This window comes from Hylaeus anthracinus, unplaced genomic scaffold, assembly GCF_026225885.1.
Source record: "Hylaeus anthracinus isolate JK02 unplaced genomic scaffold, UHH_iyHylAnth1.0_haploid 11982, whole genome shotgun sequence".
Taxonomy (NCBI): Eukaryota; Metazoa; Arthropoda; class Insecta; order Hymenoptera; family Colletidae; genus Hylaeus; species Hylaeus anthracinus.
Genome location: NW_026534330.1, coordinates 1,677,702 through 1,699,562, shown reverse-complemented (window position 1 = coordinate 1,699,562; position 21,861 = coordinate 1,677,702). Strand labels below are relative to the sequence as shown.

The window sequence follows — 21,861 nt, the reverse complement described above, 5'->3', positions numbered from 1 at the left end:
GCTCTCGGCTCACTTTTACCATCCCCCCCCCTCCCTCTCTCGCTTCGCTCCCCTAGCCCCGCTCTTCCCACCCCCATCAGGGACCGACCAGGTTTCGCCGCAGAATTTGAATATTAAGATTAGGCCAGCTTTAATGCCCGTTCCTCTTCGTATTCTCCTCTCTCCGATACGTCTGCACGAAAATTCTTCGCGAAACGTTTTCATAAACTATGCACCCTGTCCCCCTCCTCCCCCCCCCCTCCCCTCCAACCTCTGCATCACGCTATCCTCTTCGCTTCTTTCCATACACGCTTTCGATTCGTGGCTTCCACCCTTGCATATCAAAAATTCGCAATTTAATAAATTCAGATATTTTTGTTTCTAATTCATTTTTTTTTTTTCTTATTTCGTATTTACTTATTTTCTAGGGGGAACCAAAAAGAAAGAGCCGAAAAAGATCAACCCATTCGCTGGCAACCACGAGATAAGTTTATAAGCCTTTTCAGTCACGAATTATCGCAAAAGATGATCATAATTTTCTTTTTAAAACAACAAATTTAATATCGCTTTTTACTATCAAAACAATAATCTGTATCACACATCTGTATCAAATCTTTTGACTACGATGTTGAACTTGACCTGTGCTTCGAGATTACTCGAACTTCTAGAGATTAAAAATACCAATGATGTAGAAATTTATTAAAAATATTACAGCGAAAAATCGTCTCCTACCATTTTTCGCGCCATCGAAAGGAACGAAGACTCGTAGATGCTTAAGTGATGGAAACACCAGGTATTGCGTTTAGTATTCTTGCGTTTAGTAAACAAAAAGAAAATTATACTGAATTCTCTGTTTGAATTCATTTCATCCACATTCGTATAAAAAAAAAAAAAAACGGACGATAGTATCATTTATCGCCTTACGTGTATCGATAAAGAACTGTAGATCGTTACCTTCATATTTCTTCTTGCATCTCCGTACGTTTATACGATTAAACTTGCACTGACCTACGGATGCCACGATAATTTTTCTCAGGACACCAATGCTGCTAAAACCGGCGCTGAATACGTATATTCACGCGGAAAGATATATTCGAGCTACCCGTATTTTTCTATACTAGAAATTTTCGTTCTCACTCCCTTTTAAATCGTAAGACATTCACTTTGGCAAACATTGGCGTAGTTGAAGTATAGCGCACGCACTATCTCGTAACGCTCTTCGATTGCGTTAATTAGCCGTCGAGTCGCGGATTTGAAGGAAAGTCACGATGGTTTTTAAGATGAAGATTAGCGAGATGGCGAGAGGGAATGGAGGGAAGAGAGAAGTTCATTAAGATCGTCGAAGCCACGGGCACCGTATTAGGTTGGACAAACTGGTTTTCGCGGGTCTTTTCTCTCCCCTGAATCATACGGCGCATCGGGCTCGGATAAAAGAGCCCTGGGATTCGGCACGGCCCTTAACCCTTTATTTGGCGATGTCGCCCTCAGGCCACGCGAGATTTCTCTTGCGGTCCACGCTGTGTTTTCGACGCTTTTCGATTACCTACTTCGCCATCCTGCGGAAGACGAATGGCTGTACTTTTTAACACCCTTATAGTTTCTGTTCGATTGGAATGATTACGCCGATGCGTTCCAATTTTTTCCATTTGCACCTCGCTTTGATTTAACATAGTATGCATCAGTGTCCTGCTTTCCGTCCATCAGGATAATGGTCTTTCTTGCCATTGAAATTTTATGTATCGTTCGATTTTACTTTATAAATAGATGTTGTAAAAAGAGAAAAAAATTACGAATGCAGAGTATGGTTATGTCACAGCCGATTGACAAGTTTTTATAATTGTTTTATAATTTAACCCTTCCATTATCTATTTATTTAAATATTGTATGATTTTTATGTTCTTGTAATTTTGAATGGAAGTGATTCGATCATTTGTGTTTAACATTATAATAGAAAATTCAACACTGATAAATACGAAGTTTTGCAGAGCGGTAGCATTAGCGGTGCAGAATTGTTAACGAATTTGTACTTAGAAATAAACATTCAGTAATAGAATGTCTGTTAAAAAATAGAGATGAATAAATATTGTTACCAATTTCATACATTTAACGATTTGGCGATAATTCACACAGAGATAAAAAAAACGTTAATTCGAATAAATCCAGTGAGGTCAAAAATATGTATAAATTTTATTTAAAAAATATCATAGATACAAAGAAGTAATTACACACGCGATAAATCATTATCATCACAGCTGGTTGAAGCAAACATACCGATCTTTAAATGATTTCTTTCCAACTGTTTACCCGCACGAACCGGACTAATTATAGCTCTAGAAAATAATCTAGAAACGTTCGGAAATAGAGTCGGTCGCGGTGAAAGGCGTCGCTTAAAATATAATCGGTGATCCCATTGTTTCCGTTCGTCTTTAAAACCGTGTCGCGTGACCGCTAATTTGCCAATTGCCTATAATAAATAGTTGGCAAATGCCTGACGAAACTTTGTGCGATCGCCAAGTAAAAAAAGAACGGTGTCTCGGCATCGCGAAGTTCACGATCGAGAAATCTCATGACAGACCGATCGTTTCGGCTGGATCCCCGGGATCCAGCAACAGCCACGAGTGGATCGATCATCAACCTTTTCTCGAGGACTGTACTCGGCCATGTGTTTTCGAGCGACCACACTCCCACGAGAGGCGACGCCTGTTCTTATTTTCCCTTTTATCCGCTTTAAACGATTTCCCGAAGAAACGCGCCGCGCTTCAATCCCGAGTGATTCGTAATTACCAGCTCGTGTCAACAAACAGATCCAGCGATTTCATCGCTCGAATGACTTTCGACGGAGCTGGGGAAAAATATACAACGCTGCTTTGTCGTATTTCGCAAACTTCGTATTTTACACGAACGGTGAATGAGTGAAAGATGAGGATTTATCGAGAAAGGGAAACAGAATCTTGGGAATCTTGGGAATCTTACGTCTTACTCCTTGTCCTATGCTCCTACTTATCCTCTTTAAATGATACATTCCATATACATCGAAAACAATGTTGAAAACGATTGAAAAATTTAAAATAATGCTCGATGGCTCGAAGCATCAGTTCCATTCATTGTATAACATAATAGTACGGGCATTCTGAATTCAAATACGTAGATTGAAAATTTTCTCTGCTAGAGGCTAGAAAGTTGCATGGTTTCCATTGTATCACGATACCAAGAAACTTCAACAAGCTTTCGATATAATATGCTTTCAACAGAATTTCAATCTTCCTAATTTATTGGAAGGAAATGCGGTGGAAGGAAAGATTTTTATTTGACAATCTTCGACGTTCACAATTTATAAAATATAATGAGGAAAGGACAAAAATATATCCTCAATGTTTGCATAAACGTATTCTTTCTTGAAAACTTTCTAATTTATGAATTCATTTCGGTCAGGTTCTCGGAAACCTTAAAAACCCTCGTGGCAGTGAAATTATCTCGTTCGTATCATTGAGATTTAAGCAGACCCTAATACACACCTAGCATAAACCTATCAGTACGAACCAAGATCCCATTTCACCATAATTACTCGTATAAAATTTGCTTAACAGTGTCAATAGCAAATTATATGTATCACTTAAAATTAAACTGTTAGAGTGTTCTTGCAAAACTTGGCACCGTGACAGCAGGTGTTTAATTACATTATTTAATAAAGTTTTTGCGAAGCTTATTATTCTTTAAAAAAATTAGAAATTTAAGTGATCTGCACCGTATCTGGATGTATTGAATTCTTACAATTAGAGCCACAGAAATCCACCCCCACCACAAGACCGAGCAATTCCTATATAGATATTTGCGAAGTTCAAGTTAGACTAACCGTGGACACTGTCGCGACGCATCGATCGAGACAAAGCGTAAACTCGGTCGAGCCAAGTTTACCGAAAAGTCCATAAAAAGAGAAGAGAATCTAAAACGGTCATCAGCAACCTCGCCAATTCATCATACCGCTTCGAACACCGTCTCGAGAGCCTTCCCAAATCTCCCTGCCCACCCCGAGCACCGCAAACACTTCCCCCTAGCCCGGGCAACGACGGAAGGGTTAACATTACTCATCCAGAAGCATCGCGGCGTCCTCTTCCCCTCCATTAACATTATCTATCAAGCACCGCGAGCGAGCCCACGGACACGCAGAAGAAGCGTCAGGTTCCCCGTGAACGCACGCATACCATAACGTTTCCCCGAAAAAAAGGGGGCAGAAACTAACGCGGAGATCCCTGTCGTTGTCCGCGCAAGAAGGACGAGGACCGGGCCCCGGGTTGGTAGCCAGAAACGGAGAGCGGCTACGGGGCCAGGCATCAGCCGACCAAAGATCCACCTCGGCTAGGAATGCCTGCTGATGGATTGGTCATCCGTGATTAATTTGACAAGCTGACTTTCTGGTTTTCGGAGACTGACAAGGGGCATCAGGGGCCTCCGCGCCGCGGGGCCTAATGGGCCCTCTCCCGAGACCACGAGACGTGTCCGGGGCCTCCCTATCTCGGCCCACGAATCGATGAGTCCACCGAGTGGGATTGTTTGAAAAATTAATCGAGCCTCCGCCGCGCCGTCCCTCCGTAGAAACGCTAATGGACGCGGCTGCCTTTTCTATCGGTTATGAATCCCGTTGACCCCGGGGATAACGAGCTCGATGCTCTGGCCAGGCCCGGGGAAACGAAACGTCACGAACGCACGGTGACGCAACACTTCCCAAATTCTCGCGAAAATGTGTAATATTCAAGTTCTCGAACTTGGAATACTCCAGTGATGCACTTAGCCAAAGCTCAATTCGCACCTATCGGTACATACGTTTCGTCATAATTACTCATAGATATAACAAGATGTTTCGATATTATTCAATCACTAATTATATAATACTTCGTTAAATCAATTTTGCTCTATACGGAAATGAAATATTTACTATTATGCAGTAGGACTTCAATTTAATTTGTGGTACAATTCATCGTTAGATAGGTAGCTTTGTGTTCCCGTACTTTTATTGCGCTCTTTAAATTGAAACTTAGGCCTTATACTCTAACAGATGGACCATACAGCTGCCACGCCAGGGATTAGTATTAAAGTTAGTATTTAAAGAGATGAACGTAGAATTTAAATAGTGACGTTCTGCTTTGAAAGAAATTCTTTCGTTTTTTATAATTATTTAAGGTTTCAACAATAGGAGAATATTAATTTTTCGTATCGTAATCGCAGTTGCGAAGTCAATAAACCTTTACATATAAACATACAAATAATATAAATGACTATGATATATGCCTATTAAAAAATATATTAAAGTTCCCATACTCGCATACGCGTTTCATTTTACAACTGCATATAGAGCGTGTCCTAATATATGGAAAATTCTTCAGAGATCGATCGAGGCTACAAAAGCAATGAGAATGTTCATATAAACGCAAATCCTATTTGATCTTGTTTCCTAGTTATAGTCATTATCCCCCGGGAACTCCTAGCCACAAAATCAAGTAATATGATTGATTCTACAGAGCTATTTGTATATATTGTTTGATAACTCCTTATTTCCCCTAATAGAATACTAACAGGTTAATCTTATGTACATTTCTTGAGTAATCAATTGTATGAATTAATGGAAGAAGTTCCATTAGATGTTGTACGTCGCGTGTGATTTATGCATGATGAAGTAGCCACCACATTTGAGCTGGGTAGCCAGGCGGTTCTTGGCCGTGCAATTTTTTATCCGGTGGATTGATCGTGCAGAATCTATTGCCTGTCGTACTACTTCCACAGATTTATTAAATATATACCTTTTATATTCTTACAACTATAGAATATTTGAAAATTTGCAAAAGTCTGCGACACGTTTACGTACGCAGACTTTGTATGTACTTGGTACTTGGTACAAAGGTGAGCATGCATAGCACTTCCTGTGAAGGTAAGTAACTATATGTCAAGAGCTTGACTTATAGGCATATTTACTACACAGTATTGTAAATACAAGCTGATTTTATAAGATGATTATTCTATATTCACATTTTATCTGCCTACTTCCGTTCATAATTATTTATGAGTCTGTCCTCGCGTGGCTAATTCTAATACTTATTGACAAGACACGAGGAAGCTTAGGAAATTAACAACAAAGATCTCGAAGCTTGCAGAAATTCCACATGGAAAACTCCAAGAATAGTTGCAAACGAGTATCTGTTACACGCGTTCCTTATTTCGTCAGACCCTATCATACGTAGCTTACGTTCCCCTTCGCGCAGTATGAAAAATAGCTTTTCCTCGGATGTCATGTGGCTCCTCAAAGAGCTAAAGATATCTTTTAATCAGCTCGAAGAGATGGCTAGCGGAGAAGAAATAACTTCCATTACTTCGGAAGAAAAGCTTTAGTGGTGGTAAAACTAATTATGAATGCAATTATTTAGCGTTAAACGCTGTAAACATTTTTCTTTTTTTAGATTATATCGATCAAAGTTCATTTCTTAAATCAGTCTCCAGGGAGAAGGAAGTCTGTACCGAGCTTTTACTCTCTAAAAAAAACTAGTGTTTAGGATTGCCGAACCGAACGGAATGCCTAACTTAGAAGAGTCCTCAATCTTCGTCAGCGAACATCACACGCTACCGTCGAACATTCGTTCGATGCACAGAGATTCGCGTAAATCAGCGAAGTGCGGCGGACAGGTTCCTTAGATCCAAGATAGATAGATCCTAGATAACGAGTTACCAGATTTTCGCGTGAAACGCGTTCCGCAGTCTGGACAGCTAGCGATGCTTATCAGCTTGCTCAACGGGCGAGGGAACGATCAACCGTCGATGATTATGTTATCACCGATTCGACGAATGGAGACGGCTGAAATTCGCGCCTCGAGACGTTCTATCGAGAAACGAATACCGTTCGATGAACTCGAGTTGCTTCCACGTACAACCTATCAAATATTTCATAAAATTTATCTGAGAAAATATTCATTTCTATTATTCATAAAATTTAGTTTTAGTTTCTAGAGACGAGCTTAATACCAAAAGCCGAAACGCCAACGTAATAAAGACCTCGTGAAAATGATGCGTAAGTCCAACAGTACCTCGCTATTTTTACACGGAATTAACCGATTAACCATACGGACTGAAATTAATTTTAATATGCTGGGAATTACTTTTTGCCGTGATTCGTGATTCAATTAATGAAACTTTTGAAGTGTGCAATGTTTTCTGGGGCACCCTGATAGAATCTTCGAGGTGGCAGTAGGTCGAAGACTCCTTGATCGATAGCTTGTCGCCAGCGGCTTGCATGTATCTCGCAAAGAGAGATGCAGCTGTAAAATTTACGCGCAGTGCACGTCGTCGGCGCGAAGGAAACACGCCGAGGGAGAAATAAAGCAATTAAGCGATTTTTACAAGACGGTACTGCGATGTCGGGGAATTAGCGCTGCGCGATTTTGCGTTTCGAACGGTGGGAATTGCTGCCAGTTGTTTTGCACGCCATTAGGAGAGGAGAAACGAAGAGAAACTGCTGGTCCAACGATTCAAACGCAACACGTGGTTGAAACTTGGCGGTGAAGATAACATTGATCGTGGCGCAATAAAGCGCACCTTTTCCTTTTCCTTTATTAAATTGCATAGTTATACAATATAACTGTAACACTACATATAGCACCCCTTCTAGCTAAATATATTCTTTACAGCTACATTTTTCCTTCTGTGATTTAACTCTGGGTTATCCGAACGTCGCATAATACTTGTGTCATTGAATCTTAATTCTCACTTTCTTAATCTTTCGTAAAATTTTTGAAAATCTACGCTATTCACGCAGATAGGATACTCTAACTTTACAACCTTACTTTATAAAACAATCTCTTGTAAAACGTCAATATGCTGAAGTTATATAAAAAATATAGTGACGCGATATAGGTGCGTATGGAAAGGATTGTCAATATCTGTAAGTATGTACGTTCGTCGAAAGTACCTCGGAAGGAGCGGAAGCACCCCTAACCAGCTTTCAAAGAAGATCCATAAAGATTTCCAGCGAGGTGTGGGCCACCGATCGTAGGAACGAGGTGCGAAAACAGAGAGAAAACGAAGAAGTAAACCAACGGGACCCGAAAATCACGATTCTCTCGGGGCAATAAAAATATTTACATCGCGTTTCGAGTGACATCCTACGAGAGCGAGAGGAACAGGAAGGAACGACGCGGAGAGATCGACGCGGGGTCGGAATTAAACAAATAATCTCCAAGATCCAGCGAGGGAATCCGTTAAGGCACGAAAGTGCGCCCGGTAAAAGGATCCCATTGAATTCTAAATTTAAACGAATGTCCGAGTGTCAGCGGGCTGACGGGCAAAATAAACAAGATGCCGCGTGGAGTAGCTGGGAAAAAAGTAGAAATAAGAAACGAGGAAGACGGGATGGGAATCGTGGAAAGGAGACAGAAAAACCAGGCTGTCGTTTCCATCTTTCGTCGAGAAGCGCCCATTGACCTCCACGATCGCGTTAATTTCACCCGAAAAGAAGGAATAACGGAGTTCGAACATTTCAAAGGCTTTTTATCCCGTTGACATGGTTCCCACAATTAATTGCGTTTGTTTCGAGTGAAACCTCTTTTTTACTTTGCCCTCGCTATACCGGCGAATCGATCATTGTCACGATAATGGCTCGAATTCGTCGCTAATTCGGCAAGAAGTCCCTTTCTCACGGATCGTCATGCGTCGGACAACTAATTGCAATTCCCCATTTCTGGAGCTAATAAGGTTCGCGACAAACTTGAACGAATACTGGGTGTTCCTAAAATGGCGGACAGAACTGTTACTCTATCCATTGCAATACAATTTTATATGCGGTCTATCTTATTGGATCGGGAGCAAGTGAAGAATGTGTTTATTAAACTGTTCAAAAGATTCATGAAATCACCTACAGTAAGTCTGTAAAATTAATCGAAGCTTACGCAACTTACATTTATGTTGCCAAGATAAATATTGCGATATTCGTTATTTTGCAATTAAACATTATTTTACACAGGTACTATGTAATATTTTCACACGATCCAAATTAGGTAAAACAGCGTTTGTCACATTCTGATGTATCGTGAACAATTAAGATGGCGGATAGTATAACTTTTAAAAGGATCGAAGCAAGGGTTATCCAAATCAGGGGTTATCATTTTGGAAAATTCTTTATTTGTATTCGAGACATTAAATAATGGAAACTCTCTCCTTCAAAGTTATCATTATTTGTTATTTTACCTCACTTTTGTTTACCGGATTCGATATATTGAGTTTGCAAGGCTGATCCTAAAAGTGTCCAATTTCTTGGAACTGATCGGGGTGTTTTGTAGGACTCCTACGCGACCCGAAGCATGGACGAAGAAAAGCCACTCCGCTGCGAAGACTGTACTCTACGTCAATAAGCCTCCCCTCCTAACTCCTCCTCCTCGCCGCGTCGTGCTGTGACTCAGAAGTTAATTGACGAACGAAAAAAGAACCGAAGACCCAATTGACCCGGAAGCGGACATCAGCAACAGTTGGAGCGATCAGAACACGAATCGCTGGAAAATCAAACGAAAACGATCGAAATTGATCAAACGAACATAGTTTGTAGCTGGGAATACGGCGATTCTCTCGCTAAAAACCTCAAACATACATCAACTCTGTTATTGCTTTACAAAGGGTTTTATAAAAGGAATTTTCAAATATTGTTTTTTCAATAACAAAATCCGCCTGTCTGTGTAGTCCTGGTGAACATCTGAACAATGTCACCTTCCACATTAAAACTACGGAATCGATCATTTTGATCCACGTCCTTTAAACTTTTTTCTCAAGTCACTCAATTATTAATAATTCTCTTGCCGCAATATTGACTACAATGACAATTAGTGAAACGTCTAGGTCGGAAGAGTTCGAGCTAACAATAAGCTCTAAAAGCTCTAAATTACGATGAACTTACCATATCACCTAGCGAAGTAGTACAGAAACGGTGTCGATTAGTACGTGTCTTCTGTTACAACCATCCCACTAGTCGTAAAAATTCATCAAAATTCGAAACTCTAGAAACTTAGCTCGGACTCCACTGCGACTAATTGTAAGCTTAGGTAATATCGTTGAGAAGGCGAGAGTTCTGCTCCGACGGTACGTTCGTTTACGTATACTTTGCTAGGAAACTACGAATAAATAACCAAGTTGTCAAGAAATGCTCGGAGCCTCTAGCGAGAAAGTCATCCTGTATAATTCTAGTGGAAGATCGGGTTGGACGTCCGGGAGCCCTGAAATCTCCGCGAGTGTAGTAAATTTCGTGGACCGATAAAGGAAACACGGGGACGCAAATATGTACGCGGAGAAGAAGAAGACGAGCGGTGGAAGGCCGTCACGTGTTCAGCAGAAGCAGGCCCTAGTTCGGGACGCGGCTCGTAAAGGCTTTCATAAAAGCTTTCATAAAACGTTCCACGATTCCAGCCGGCCGCGGCGGTGGCTCGCCGTCCTCGTGAATTCCTCGATTTTCTTCGACTCGATGCCTTGGGGGAATAATTGTTCCCCTCGCGAGGAGACATTCCTTGACGACGCATTCGGTTTTATCGTCGCTATGTCCACAGCTGAAATGTTTAACCCCTTCTTGTCACAGAGAACCGCTGTAATGGCTGCGGGATGGCTCTAAAGTTCCCCGAGAGCTGTGATATGATTTACAAGACGGACGTTCTCGGTTCAATCCTGATTTTTACGTGTCGCTTCGGACATGATAATTCCCGATCTCTGTTCTCTTTTCGAGTCTCGAGATTTATAGATACAATAGGAACGCAATACTCGTGGAACCAGTTGACTTTAACAATTCTAGGTTTACGGAGAACGATCATTTTGACACATTCCGAAATTCACGAGAAAAGTTGCAGAAATCATTTACATTTTTCCCCAACCACTTATGCTAACTATTATTATCATCAGCTAAGTACAAATTAAATAAACTTTACGAACATGATCGCTGAAACAGTGTCGAAGTCTGTAAAGAGATTTACGTGGAACAGTTTCAATGACAGGATCGAAATGTCGAACGGTAACTAACGTAGCAATTAGTCGTCGTTTGGTAGCCAGATGAATTAAAGCATAGACTGGAGGGGACAATAATGAACCACACGGCGCACACCCCTGATTATTCAGGCGTCCTTTTTATAAAACGCAGATAAGGGTTAACGTATTTCGGCCTCTCTAGGAGCAGTCCCTCTCTCCACGTGCCCGTTTTTCTTCTTTAACAATAACGCAGAATTCGTTGAAGGTTATGAGATCCCGGGATTCAACAGGTCGCCGATCCCAAAGGTTTCCGACACCTCCTGTCATCCGGACCGGAGGCCCTTTTGTCTCCCAACTCCAACGAAGGAGCTCCGATTTCGATCTCGCAGACCTACGTCGTAGGTACTCGTCGTGCTACCTACGTGCTCAAGTGGGGTACACGTGGAGACATAAAAGCTCGCAGCCAGAACGATCCGGATCCCCCTTCTTAATACCGCTGTGATCCCTCGGACCGGGCCACCAAAGTCTCGAATTAAATTCGAACCGATTCGAAACAGTCGTTTCTAAACCAACCGGCTGATTTCGAGATCCCAGGCTGCTCCCTAAAACTTATTTCTCGTATTTCTTCTTTTTCTTACCTACACAGTTTACGATACAAAAACGACAGAACGCAACTCTCGATATTCAAAATTAAGAAATCTCTAGGCAAGCGATTCTGCCTTATTTCTTCTTCACTTGCACCTTTCAGTATTTAACCCTCCGTAAGAAACACTTCGAATATCGTTTCGTACGTTTCCTTGACGAAGAATGCAGAAAATGGAACTCTCGAAGTAAAGTCGAAGCGAATTAATCAGTCTTTCTCTTTTCTTCTCTTCCTCGATGCAATTCTTCGTTTCGTTTCCCATTCCGTTCACAATGGCGAACCGAAGAGTGTACTTTACCTTCGAATTCTAAACATTAAAAAGATTCTGGGCAAATATTCAACTTTCCGTAATATATCCTTAGGGCGCTTTGTTTTCTTTGTCTCGAGGAAAGATTACAGGGACCTTAGTCCAAGTCCAGGTTGAATTCCTAGCAAATTAACATCGTTCTTCCTTTATTTTCAGCAAATTACGTTTCCTCCTTTCTTTCTCCCTAAACCATTCACATTGGAGACTAGGAAAGGTTTCATCTTTCTATTTCGTCTATCCATTCTCCGGACTGTTCGCAGTAAACACGTAAGAAGATTTGCCTTCAGGATCTGATTTCTTTCAATGAAAATTCACCCTCTCAAAATTCATGGCGTTTCATTGAGCTCGGAATAAAAATGAACCGAAGAACCTATCTCTTCTACGAATGCCACGCGAGCGACAGAGTTACGATTCCAAATTTCTAACCCCTCCCAACAGGTGTCCAAGATCCTCGCCATCGATCGTCGAGGCTGGATATCATTTTCAACAAGAGAACCTTCGAAGAAAGAATCGCGTTATCAGTTAATGAATCTCCTCCCCGTCGAAAAGACCGTCTCGGTCCGAGAGACGAGTCTGAGAGTCTCTTCTCGTGCGCTCGGCCCGGGCCCCGACAATAGGAGCCTCCGACGAATTTCGAAAAGAAGAAAAATAAAAAATGATCCTCGCTCTCCGAGACGAGAGGATAGAGCGAAGGAGCGCCGAAACAGCGACAGAAGGAAAGAAAGGAAAGGATTTTTCTCTCTTCTTCCACCGCCTGCATGCCTGCCTGCCGTCCATCCGACTGTCCGTCTTCTCTTTTCATCCTTGCTGCCTTTTATCCGGCTGGAATGATTAATGGGTTCACGGAGGCATCGCTGTCCTCCACCCCACTGGCTCAGCCTCACCAGCAACAGCACACACGCGGCTTTTCTGCTTTTCTTCGCGCCGGATTACCGCCCCCTTTCACTCCCTAACTCGATTCAACGACTGCTGTTCCTCTTCGTTCACCCCACCTCTCCACGATATTCGCTATCTCGCGAGGTGGGACCGTAAAATGGGCCGATTAAGGAACTCCGCTGGACCGATTGTTTACAACCGGGCGTATTCTTCTGTCAGAAAAATAATACGCGAAGGCGAACCGAGTCGATGGTGGATAAGTGATTTCTTCGTTTCTTCTTTGCCCTTTGTGATTTCTTCTCGATCCATTTATTACATTCGTTTCTTCTGGTAGGTGGAGTTTGTAACTTAGAATCACGAATGCATCGAGGGATTTGGCATATCATCTTTTCCTCCTGCAATATTCGCTTCTGCCACTAGCGGCTATTTTATAAATAAAATTTCTTCCAAACGTATCGGAAACCCTAAAACAATTCATCCGTCCCTTCTTCCAGTGGCGCAACAAGATTCTCCAAATACCTACACTTCTTCGTCTCTCCTTTTAAATTCTTCCAACCGCGGTAGTTTGATCAACATCATTCCATAAGAAATAATCACAAATAAACTTGCTCGTGCAAACGCAGCGCTAGATCGTTACTTCTCCAAAGAAGAATTCGATCGACTGTTGCTTAAACGGCCGCGTGTCTTTTTTAGGTTAACCCGACTCGTTAATGTATTCCTGACGGAAGAAGTCGATCCGCAGTGTATTTGTCCGTCCAGTCAACCGTCGAGGCAAGTTCACAAAAGACGACCAACATCCGAAGAGGCAGAAGAAACCGCTGTCTTCCTTTTTCCTTCCCTTGCCACGCCAGTCTCGCGTTGTCGATTCATCGGCGGTATCTGTTTGCGTCGCTTTTACATGATAAATTGCGCGCAATTTTTTTTTTTCTTTTTGTATCAATCCCGACGATACACCAACGAGGACTGGACCAGAGATGGTCTTTTGTTCCACGTCCCCACGTTGATGTGTATGTAGGTGGCGACGAGCACGGCGGGAGACGAGGGGGCGATTCAACCGGGGAGAAGAAGGAAACGCGAACGTGCCACTCCAACTGGCTTCCTCTTTGACGTGTTCCACGCGTTTTCGCTCGGCGGAAGACAAAAAGAAAGCCAATGTCGTCACCTTTGCTCGTCAGAAGCTGTCGGCTGGCCCTGGGTCTAATGAAACCGATTCCAGGTCACCGACATCTGCTCGATTAACGCCTCTGATTCTCGAATACCAGTTCCTCGGAGTCTTCGTGACCGATGATGTCTAGCGACAGGGAACCAGTACTTCATCCGTGTTTCTTCTGCTTGCCACGACAGAAACTGTCCTTTCTTTTTTTTTTTTTTTTTTACTTCCTACGTCTCTACGAGATTTTATTGCGTATCTCTAACCTCAACGGTGACTTTTCGTGATGAAATATAACGTTAACGCGTAACAGTACATTGGCCGCTGCGCAGAAATACCTAGAATTTTATTTACCATAAATAAAAACTCTGCGTACCGTTTTGAGCGAAACGTATAATCGCACACGTAGTTAAAGAAAAGTATCTACAGAAAGAAAGTAATAAGAAGAAACTATTTCTCACACCACCAACGCCTCATAACCAGTCGCGCACCCACGTTTGAACATTCATCAAAATGGTGTTTTCATTCTATCGATGTTTACGTCCACATACAATTCAGGATATACCCCAGACAGCAAATTAAATCACGTGCTTTGAATATCAGACACAGTAAATTCCAATATAGTAAGATATATCGACCATCGTACAATTATTGTAGTATTCTTTCTGTATACTTGTATCCGCGTATACCATTATAGAAGAATACCACATGTAACTTGGGCGTAGCATTGCAACATTGCATATAAATTAAATACATTCTTGCTCTCGTTTATCGAATTTTTGCTCGCCGAAGAGGGAACGAGCGCGTGTCAACGAGATTCCCAATTCCTGACAAAAACGGACAAAGAAAGAGTAGCGAGCGTGTTACGAGGCGTGTCGCATTCAATTTCACGCGGTCAGTTTTCTGGTAATTGGCAGGATGGCGGCTGGCAAGCGTGTGCCCGAGCCGTTGTCAGTGTGAGTTTAATCGAATCCGAAAGAGATTACTCTCCGACCGGACGCGACAAAGACCGTTTGACAAAGTGTAGTACAACGCCGAAAGACTTAATCGAGTAACAATGGAGCGGTGCCACGAAAGCCGTTAGGGTCCTTTTACATCGACGTAAGGTTAACTTACATAATGCATGAATATTGAGTGAGGCGAGGGAGCTTGGAACGATGAGTCACAGACAGGGAATTCGACGACGCGTGGTCGAATCCGGTAACTGACACTCTTTTCCGTCGGCTTTTCTTCGGAATCGACGCTTGCAGTATGCATTGTGTTCCTCCGGTATGGAAAACTGCATAAACGGATGAAGACGTGTCGCAATGCATCGTCACAGACGATTCGGTGTTATGCGATAGGTGGACGTAGTTGATGCAGAACTTCCTGGTATACGAGTAGAATTTTTCGAATTATCGCGCGGTTTAATGGTCAAAACTTTCAAGACAATCTCCAGCTTCCAACGTAATTCTACGTTACAAAGTAAAATATTGCACCTGCTTATGTTTTCTTAGTTTCATTAAAATTCACAAATTTAATCGTACCGATGCGATTACACACATAGAAGTCACCATTACAAATTGCACTTTTTTTTTATAAACCACTCGTACAATATGAAGCAAGACAGAGGTTAACAATGATGCATATGTATATTCACATACGCACGCGTACATGCATATAGAATTTTTCCAAAAATTGTATCGACATCAATGCCACGAAGTGAAAGTTACCGCACCAGATTCTGTGATATTTTCGTAAAACGCTCTTAAGGTACAAAACAAATCAGATGCCAACGTGTAATGCATACCTGCACTCATATGTGCACACGTACATGCACACAGAATCATTTCAAAAATTTAATGGGGCGGTGATATGAAATTCAAGTTACCACGTCACATTTTATATTCTTTTAATAAACCACTCCGACGATATAAAGTAAACCAGAGACCAACGTGATGCATACGTACATTCACATATGCCACATGCACGCATATAGAATGGTTAAAATACGAATAAACGAAAAAAAAAAAAAAAAAACACGTAGCTCGTCTTACTCTCCGTGAGAAGAAAACGCGGCAACCCCAAAACGGCCTAATTGCCACGCTTTTAGCGAGCAGAAGACCTAATTCATCCCGAGAACGTTAATCCAGGCAACAACTTTGGCTATGAATCAATCAAGCCTGGCAGAAGGCAATTCAAAAACTCGACGTCGAGTATCTTCGAGGCAAAAGGGAACGAAGAATAGTGAAATTGACTCGTTAGACGCGCACGTCGAGGTAAAGCGTACAATACACGCGCGCACACGAGCGCACATCGCGCGGAATTCGTGAGAGTGTCAACCCACGCGAGACGCTCGAGAACGGGAAACGATGACGCTGGCTGATCTCAAAGGCATCCATCGATCGCGAGGCAGTCAACGGTTCGCGCAGTCCGACCGACTTTATGAGTTATAAGTCGGCCATCTTGCGAGAGCCATCACATATTCACGTGCGCGCATATGCGATGCACTGGCAATATGTAAGTGCCACATTCTGTTCTGGTGCACGCGTACAGTCTAATCTAAAAATTACGATCTCACCGACTGCGAGTCTGCGTCTTCGCGAAAAATCTTACCGATTTTTAAGGGATCACCTCGTATCTTCGTCGAGTCTTCGTCATTTCGGGCGAACTCTTTGTTTATTTGTCTAATTACTAGTCTAGCTGGTAGAAAACGTACTTGGTTCGAGATCAAACAAAAATGTGTACGCATGGGTTGAATAGGGAAAGGAACACGTACAATTTAGATTGCAATTACCGATCTTGAACAAAGATATCGTATCGACTCTTCGTCGAGTCTTCGAAATTTCAGGCAGACTCTTTATTTATTTGTTTAACACGTTGAATGCCACATCAGCCATATATGGCTGACGGATCTCTTCGGTAAAAAACTAAAAAAATTCATTCCGAAGGTGAGGTATTAAAGAAATTAAATATGGATAACAGTCGCGAGTTTCGATGAGGCTGCAAAAATAAGTGCCACAACAAATAATGGATTGTGCAGTTTCTGAATAAAAACGGGCTGGAAATAAAATTTCAGTCTCATTGGAATTATCATAAGTATTAATTTGACGGTACTATTCTACTATTCTACTATATACTATGTACTATTCTACTTATTGTCAGTGTTAGTCACGAAAGTCTAGTATTAGTCTGAGAAGCAGCAGGATAATCTCCACGCCTTCTTTGGCCTGTACGGTGACCTAATTTAAATATCATCGAACTACTGTGGGCGGTTTTGGAGAACAGAATAAGAAGCAGGTTTCCTCGTCCATCTTAAAAAAAAAACAACTGGAAGACATTTTGGTAGAACAATGGGATGACGGAGGCTATATTAATGGTAAATGGCGGCCTAACTCTGCATTAATGAACCGATATAATGCGTTTTATAGGTAACATTAACATTATTTTGTCCACCTCCTGTGCATCTGTGTGTGTGTGTGTGTGTATGAAAGAATTAACAAATGATAGAAAACAAAAGGAATAATCGCGGTGGCTGGCCGCGATATTTAAGAGTGTGTTTGGAGGAAGCTAAGGAAGAAATGAATAATTCAGCTTGACAATGATATTTACTACCATTAGAAATGAATAAACAATTCAAACAATTGTTGCGATCATAGAGACGGTGAAATTAAACACAAAAAATGTCAAAAGTTTGCAAATATCGAAGTTCAATAAAAAGACTGAATCTAAATAATAATCGATTATTATTTAGCAAGGGATGACACCGTTTATGCATTTAAATAAATATGCAAGAATAACATATCGGAGAGAACATTTTGTTTCCCCAACGATAAACTAAAATCTCACTGTATATAACAACGTAGTCGCTGTTGAAACGCTTTAATTCAATAACTGGCTTCAAAATGGAGACATCGCTATGGAGAACTTGAATCACGAATTCCTGACGGGCTGACAAACTCGTAGGAGAGAATGCCTACCGATAAACACCCGTGATAAGCCATTCCTGTACCGGATTGATCGATCAGAAGTCTGGCTCGATCTCGTATTAACTTTCTGTGTATTCTGGACTCTGGTCTTTTAACTGGGATCTCCTTTGAAAGCTAAGCAAAAATGATCGATCGTCTGAATAAGAATTGTTCGCTTCTTACCGGATTGATTCATTCCTTATTAACTTTTTGCGCTGGGCTGTGATCGATCGTAATTTTTTCTAAACATATAAAACTTACGGAAGAAACCAAATAATGGAATAATTATTCATGAGACGAGAACGAACTCGTAACATGCGTTTCATCGACAGAGGTTTCGATCGATCAAGGTTCAACCTATCGACAGACCGTTTTTGCATCAAGTCCTCGAAGCATTTGCTCGCCTTACAATTCATCGAGATTCTAAAAAAAAACTCTAGAAATCATCCGTTAAAGAACCTTTTTTGTTTCAGTGACAGAGATCGCTAACTCTTACATATTTCTATTACATTTCCACATCAGCTTTCAAACAATCACTCGGGATACTTTGGTAAAACCACAAACGCGATCACAAGAAGCAATCGTCTCGATAACGGAAACAATGAATCCGTGACCGAATTGATCGAGAAAAGCGATTCCGTTGAATTTCCATTTGCTTTTCGTCGTTTACCGGCTCCCGATAAGACAGCAACGCGGAGCGCGAAGTTGATTTTGCGCCAAGTACAATTACGAATGCCAGCCAGTTACGGTTGTCAATTGTCTCTAGCCCAGCCCCGAATTCAATGCCAACCAATCGTCCCGCGTCCCATCGTTGGCTCGTCTAACTATTTCGTCGAATACCGAGCGCCTTTAATTTCTCTTCGGCGAAGAAGTCGCGCGAGTCCCGCCGCGAATAATAACGATTCGGGGAACTTGACACGGCCGCTTCTCCTGTGTCCCCTGGATCCTCGAAAATCAGGGATCGCCTGTACCGGGCATCGGCGTTTCTTCGTTTCTGCTCCGAGCACCGCCCACGCGCTAATAGCTCCTTAGCCTTTGGCCGAGCTGAGGGCGAACTTCGGGGTACTATTACGCGCGAAGTGATGCCCTGGTTGGCTATTAACGACTGGTAGCCCCGACGGTCCTAATTACTCGCCGCGTGGATCGCGGTTCGGGCGATTAGCGGCGAATCTAGATCAGAATTTGAATCATGTTTTGGGTATTCAGAACTGACACGGTGCACTGACGAATTTAGGTCGGTATCCGGATGAGCGGTTCGGGAAGGGACTGCAGAATCTATGAAGCGTAGATCAGGATTTGAGAACTTGGATCGGCTGGCGCATTCAACGGTGAGATGCTACAGTGGGTAGAAAAAATACTGGCACACTCACTCTTCTATAAACATTTCACGTGTTCAAGTGGTATATTAACACATTCGGGACTGGCAGATATTTTACGTTTTTTACTTCCCGGTTAGCCAAACCAGGAGAGCGATCGCAATAACTAGCCCTATTTTCTTTATACGATTCATCAAGAAAAGTACTGAAATCCCCTGTTTAACCCTTTGGCCTAGAACCACGAGTGAGACTCGTGGTAAGAAATTTAGGATATAAACGACAAGTACGAGTCCGACACGTGGTACTTCGTTCGGGCTTCCTACCTTCCTGCTAACTATCGCCTGAACTACCCCGGGCTAGACAGGGCTTTTGCTTAGCTTTACTATTTTATTTAATATTTGTCATTCATGTGACAATACTGTGAACTCACGCTAGAAGTACAACAAGTGGAATCAGAAATGTATCCAAATCGAAATGCGTCAGTAAGCTGTTGACACCGTTCTTCTGCGCGGCTTGAATTTTATTTATTCTTTTCTTTTTATAACCGTGTGCCTCAAAGAGTTAACTCTAACGTCTTGCGTTCCACGAACGTTTATTCTTCATTTACTTTTTATTTGAAGATCAACGAAACCCAACATAACAACAGCAGGGTACAAACGCTTTGCATTCTATAAATGCTACTCTATAAATGCTACTCTATAAATGCTACTCTATAAATGCTATTCTATAAATGTTTATCGCAAAAGATGGATATAAAGTGTAGAAGAGCAACATCCGTAAGAGAGAGACTCACCGTGATGATGTTGACCAGTCGCCGGATTCAGAAAGGTCGGCGGAAGCTGACTGCTGACCGACTTGGCCAATTCTCCTCCCGCCAGCCCGTAGATCGCCAATAGCTCTTCCATGGTGGACTCCGCGTACTCCCTAATACCCTCGTACGGTTTCCTTTCTTCGCAATCGGCCTCGCCGTCAGCGTCCTGTGCCCGATCATCCTCGAAAGGAGTATCGTCCAGACGCCCGGATTCCGCGTCCAGGATACCGCTGTCGCTCTTCTCCGACGAGTCCGAGTTTGGACTTCTGGCCTGGACAGTCAACGTGAAAAACATTCGCGTAACATTTCGTCCCATGTTGCAAATAGTGAACGATCGCGTCGACTATCGAACAGAAACTGACATTACAAAGTGTGCCTACAGCTCGCTTAACATCATGTTTGTAAACAATCTTAACCGTCGACCAAGGCGAAGAGTTATAATTAAGAAACATGAAAATGTATCGTGTACAATTACGAATGCCAGCCAGTCCGAACATCAATGCGACGCAGAAATAATACATTATCTAGTAGTGAATTTTATATTATCCATTTTATAATATCGAATACATACCTCGGTGCCAGGCGAGTACACTTTCTGAGACCTCAGCTGCTCCAGGATGAACTTATGCCTGAGGGAGTCTCCGCTGTCGTCGTCAGCCTCGGACGAAGGAGGTCTAGTGGTGACGGATAGGTCCATGGGACTGACCTCGTTGTTGTTCAGCCTTTGTTTAGGCCTATCGTCGGCAGGTAACAGCATCGTCTTCCTTTCGTACTCGAGGATCTCGCTAGAGCTCTCCTCTATAGCCTCCAGTTCTTCGTCCTCTTTCTCGGATTCATCCGACACCTCCACCATGCGGCTGCTTATAGGTTTGAAGTTCTTCCGTTTGTTCCGCGGCTTCTGGATACTCGTGATTTGCAGCTGGGCCTGGGTCTCGTATTGGGAGTCGCTGTCCTGGTCCGCGGTTCCCCGTCGGGTCGTCGCGTAGTTGTACACCGAGTCGGAAAGCATCTCCGCTAATCAGAAGGGAACAGACGTCAACACTCAAGGAAGCGGAATTAACCTAACCTGTACTGAACATTTGAGAGGATAGATGATTCTCCTACTAACACTTGACCAGTCGGTTCGGTTAAAATACGTGTTTAAAATTTTATGTGAACAGACGGGCGGGTATTAACCCTTCGGATTCGGATGATTCTCTACTTCTACAGGTTAGTCCCGCTGCTTCTAGAGATCGAGATCGCTTTCACGGAGAATTTGAGAGACTAATCGAGGTATTTTATTGTTATCTTAAATCGACCTATTCCATTTAACTCTTGCGCAACGCGAAGGCCGCTCGCTTCCCGCAAATCAAATTTTAACATTAATTAGAATTCGAGCCAGGCAGGCGTTAATTGAACGTTCTAGTAATCGTCGGAGCACGGTAATTGCGATTCGACAAAATGGAGGGAAGCGCAACGCGATGCAAGGTGACTACCTTCGATCGTTTAGAAAATGGCGAGGGGTTGTTTCGTTGTGAAACGTTAGTAAAGGAAGTGTCTTACTAGGGCCATATGGGCTGGTTACGGCGGACATCTCGATTCTCCTCGACCAGTCTGCTCTTCAATGCATTCTGCAACAAGAAAGAAACAACGAATGTTACGCTGGATCGTACGCTGGTTATATTTGCTGCAATCGGTAATTGAAGCTTATCGCAGAATGTTCTGACTTGCGCGTGATTCCGTCGCAAGAGATTCCACTTCGCGTAACTCTAAATTGCCTGACCCTGTTTTAATTCATCGGGCGAACTGTCCAAACTCGTCATCCTATTTACATTTATAAAGAGTCTACAAATGTTGATGTTCTGTTAGATTCTTG

At 42.4% G+C, this 21,861-nt stretch overlaps 1 protein-coding gene across 3 annotated transcripts in view; it reads right to left on the bottom strand.

Moving 5' to 3' along the window:
* The window catches only part of LOC128886138 (uncharacterized), a 125,256-nt gene that overhangs the window by 55,001 nt on the left and 48,394 nt on the right, over window positions 1-21,861 (bottom strand). For all 3 annotated transcript variants that reach the window (XM_054140742.1, XM_054140744.1, XM_054140743.1), the window contains 3 exons: window positions 21,549-21,616; window positions 20,578-21,020; window positions 19,989-20,277 (listed from right to left, as the gene is read on the bottom strand). In XM_054140742.1, coding sequence (XP_053996717.1) covers window positions 19,989-20,277; window positions 20,578-21,020; window positions 21,549-21,579 — 763 coding nt within the window. In that variant the 5' untranslated portion in view covers window positions 21,580-21,616. The remainder of the gene's footprint in view (window positions 1-19,988; window positions 20,278-20,577; window positions 21,021-21,548; window positions 21,617-21,861) is intronic.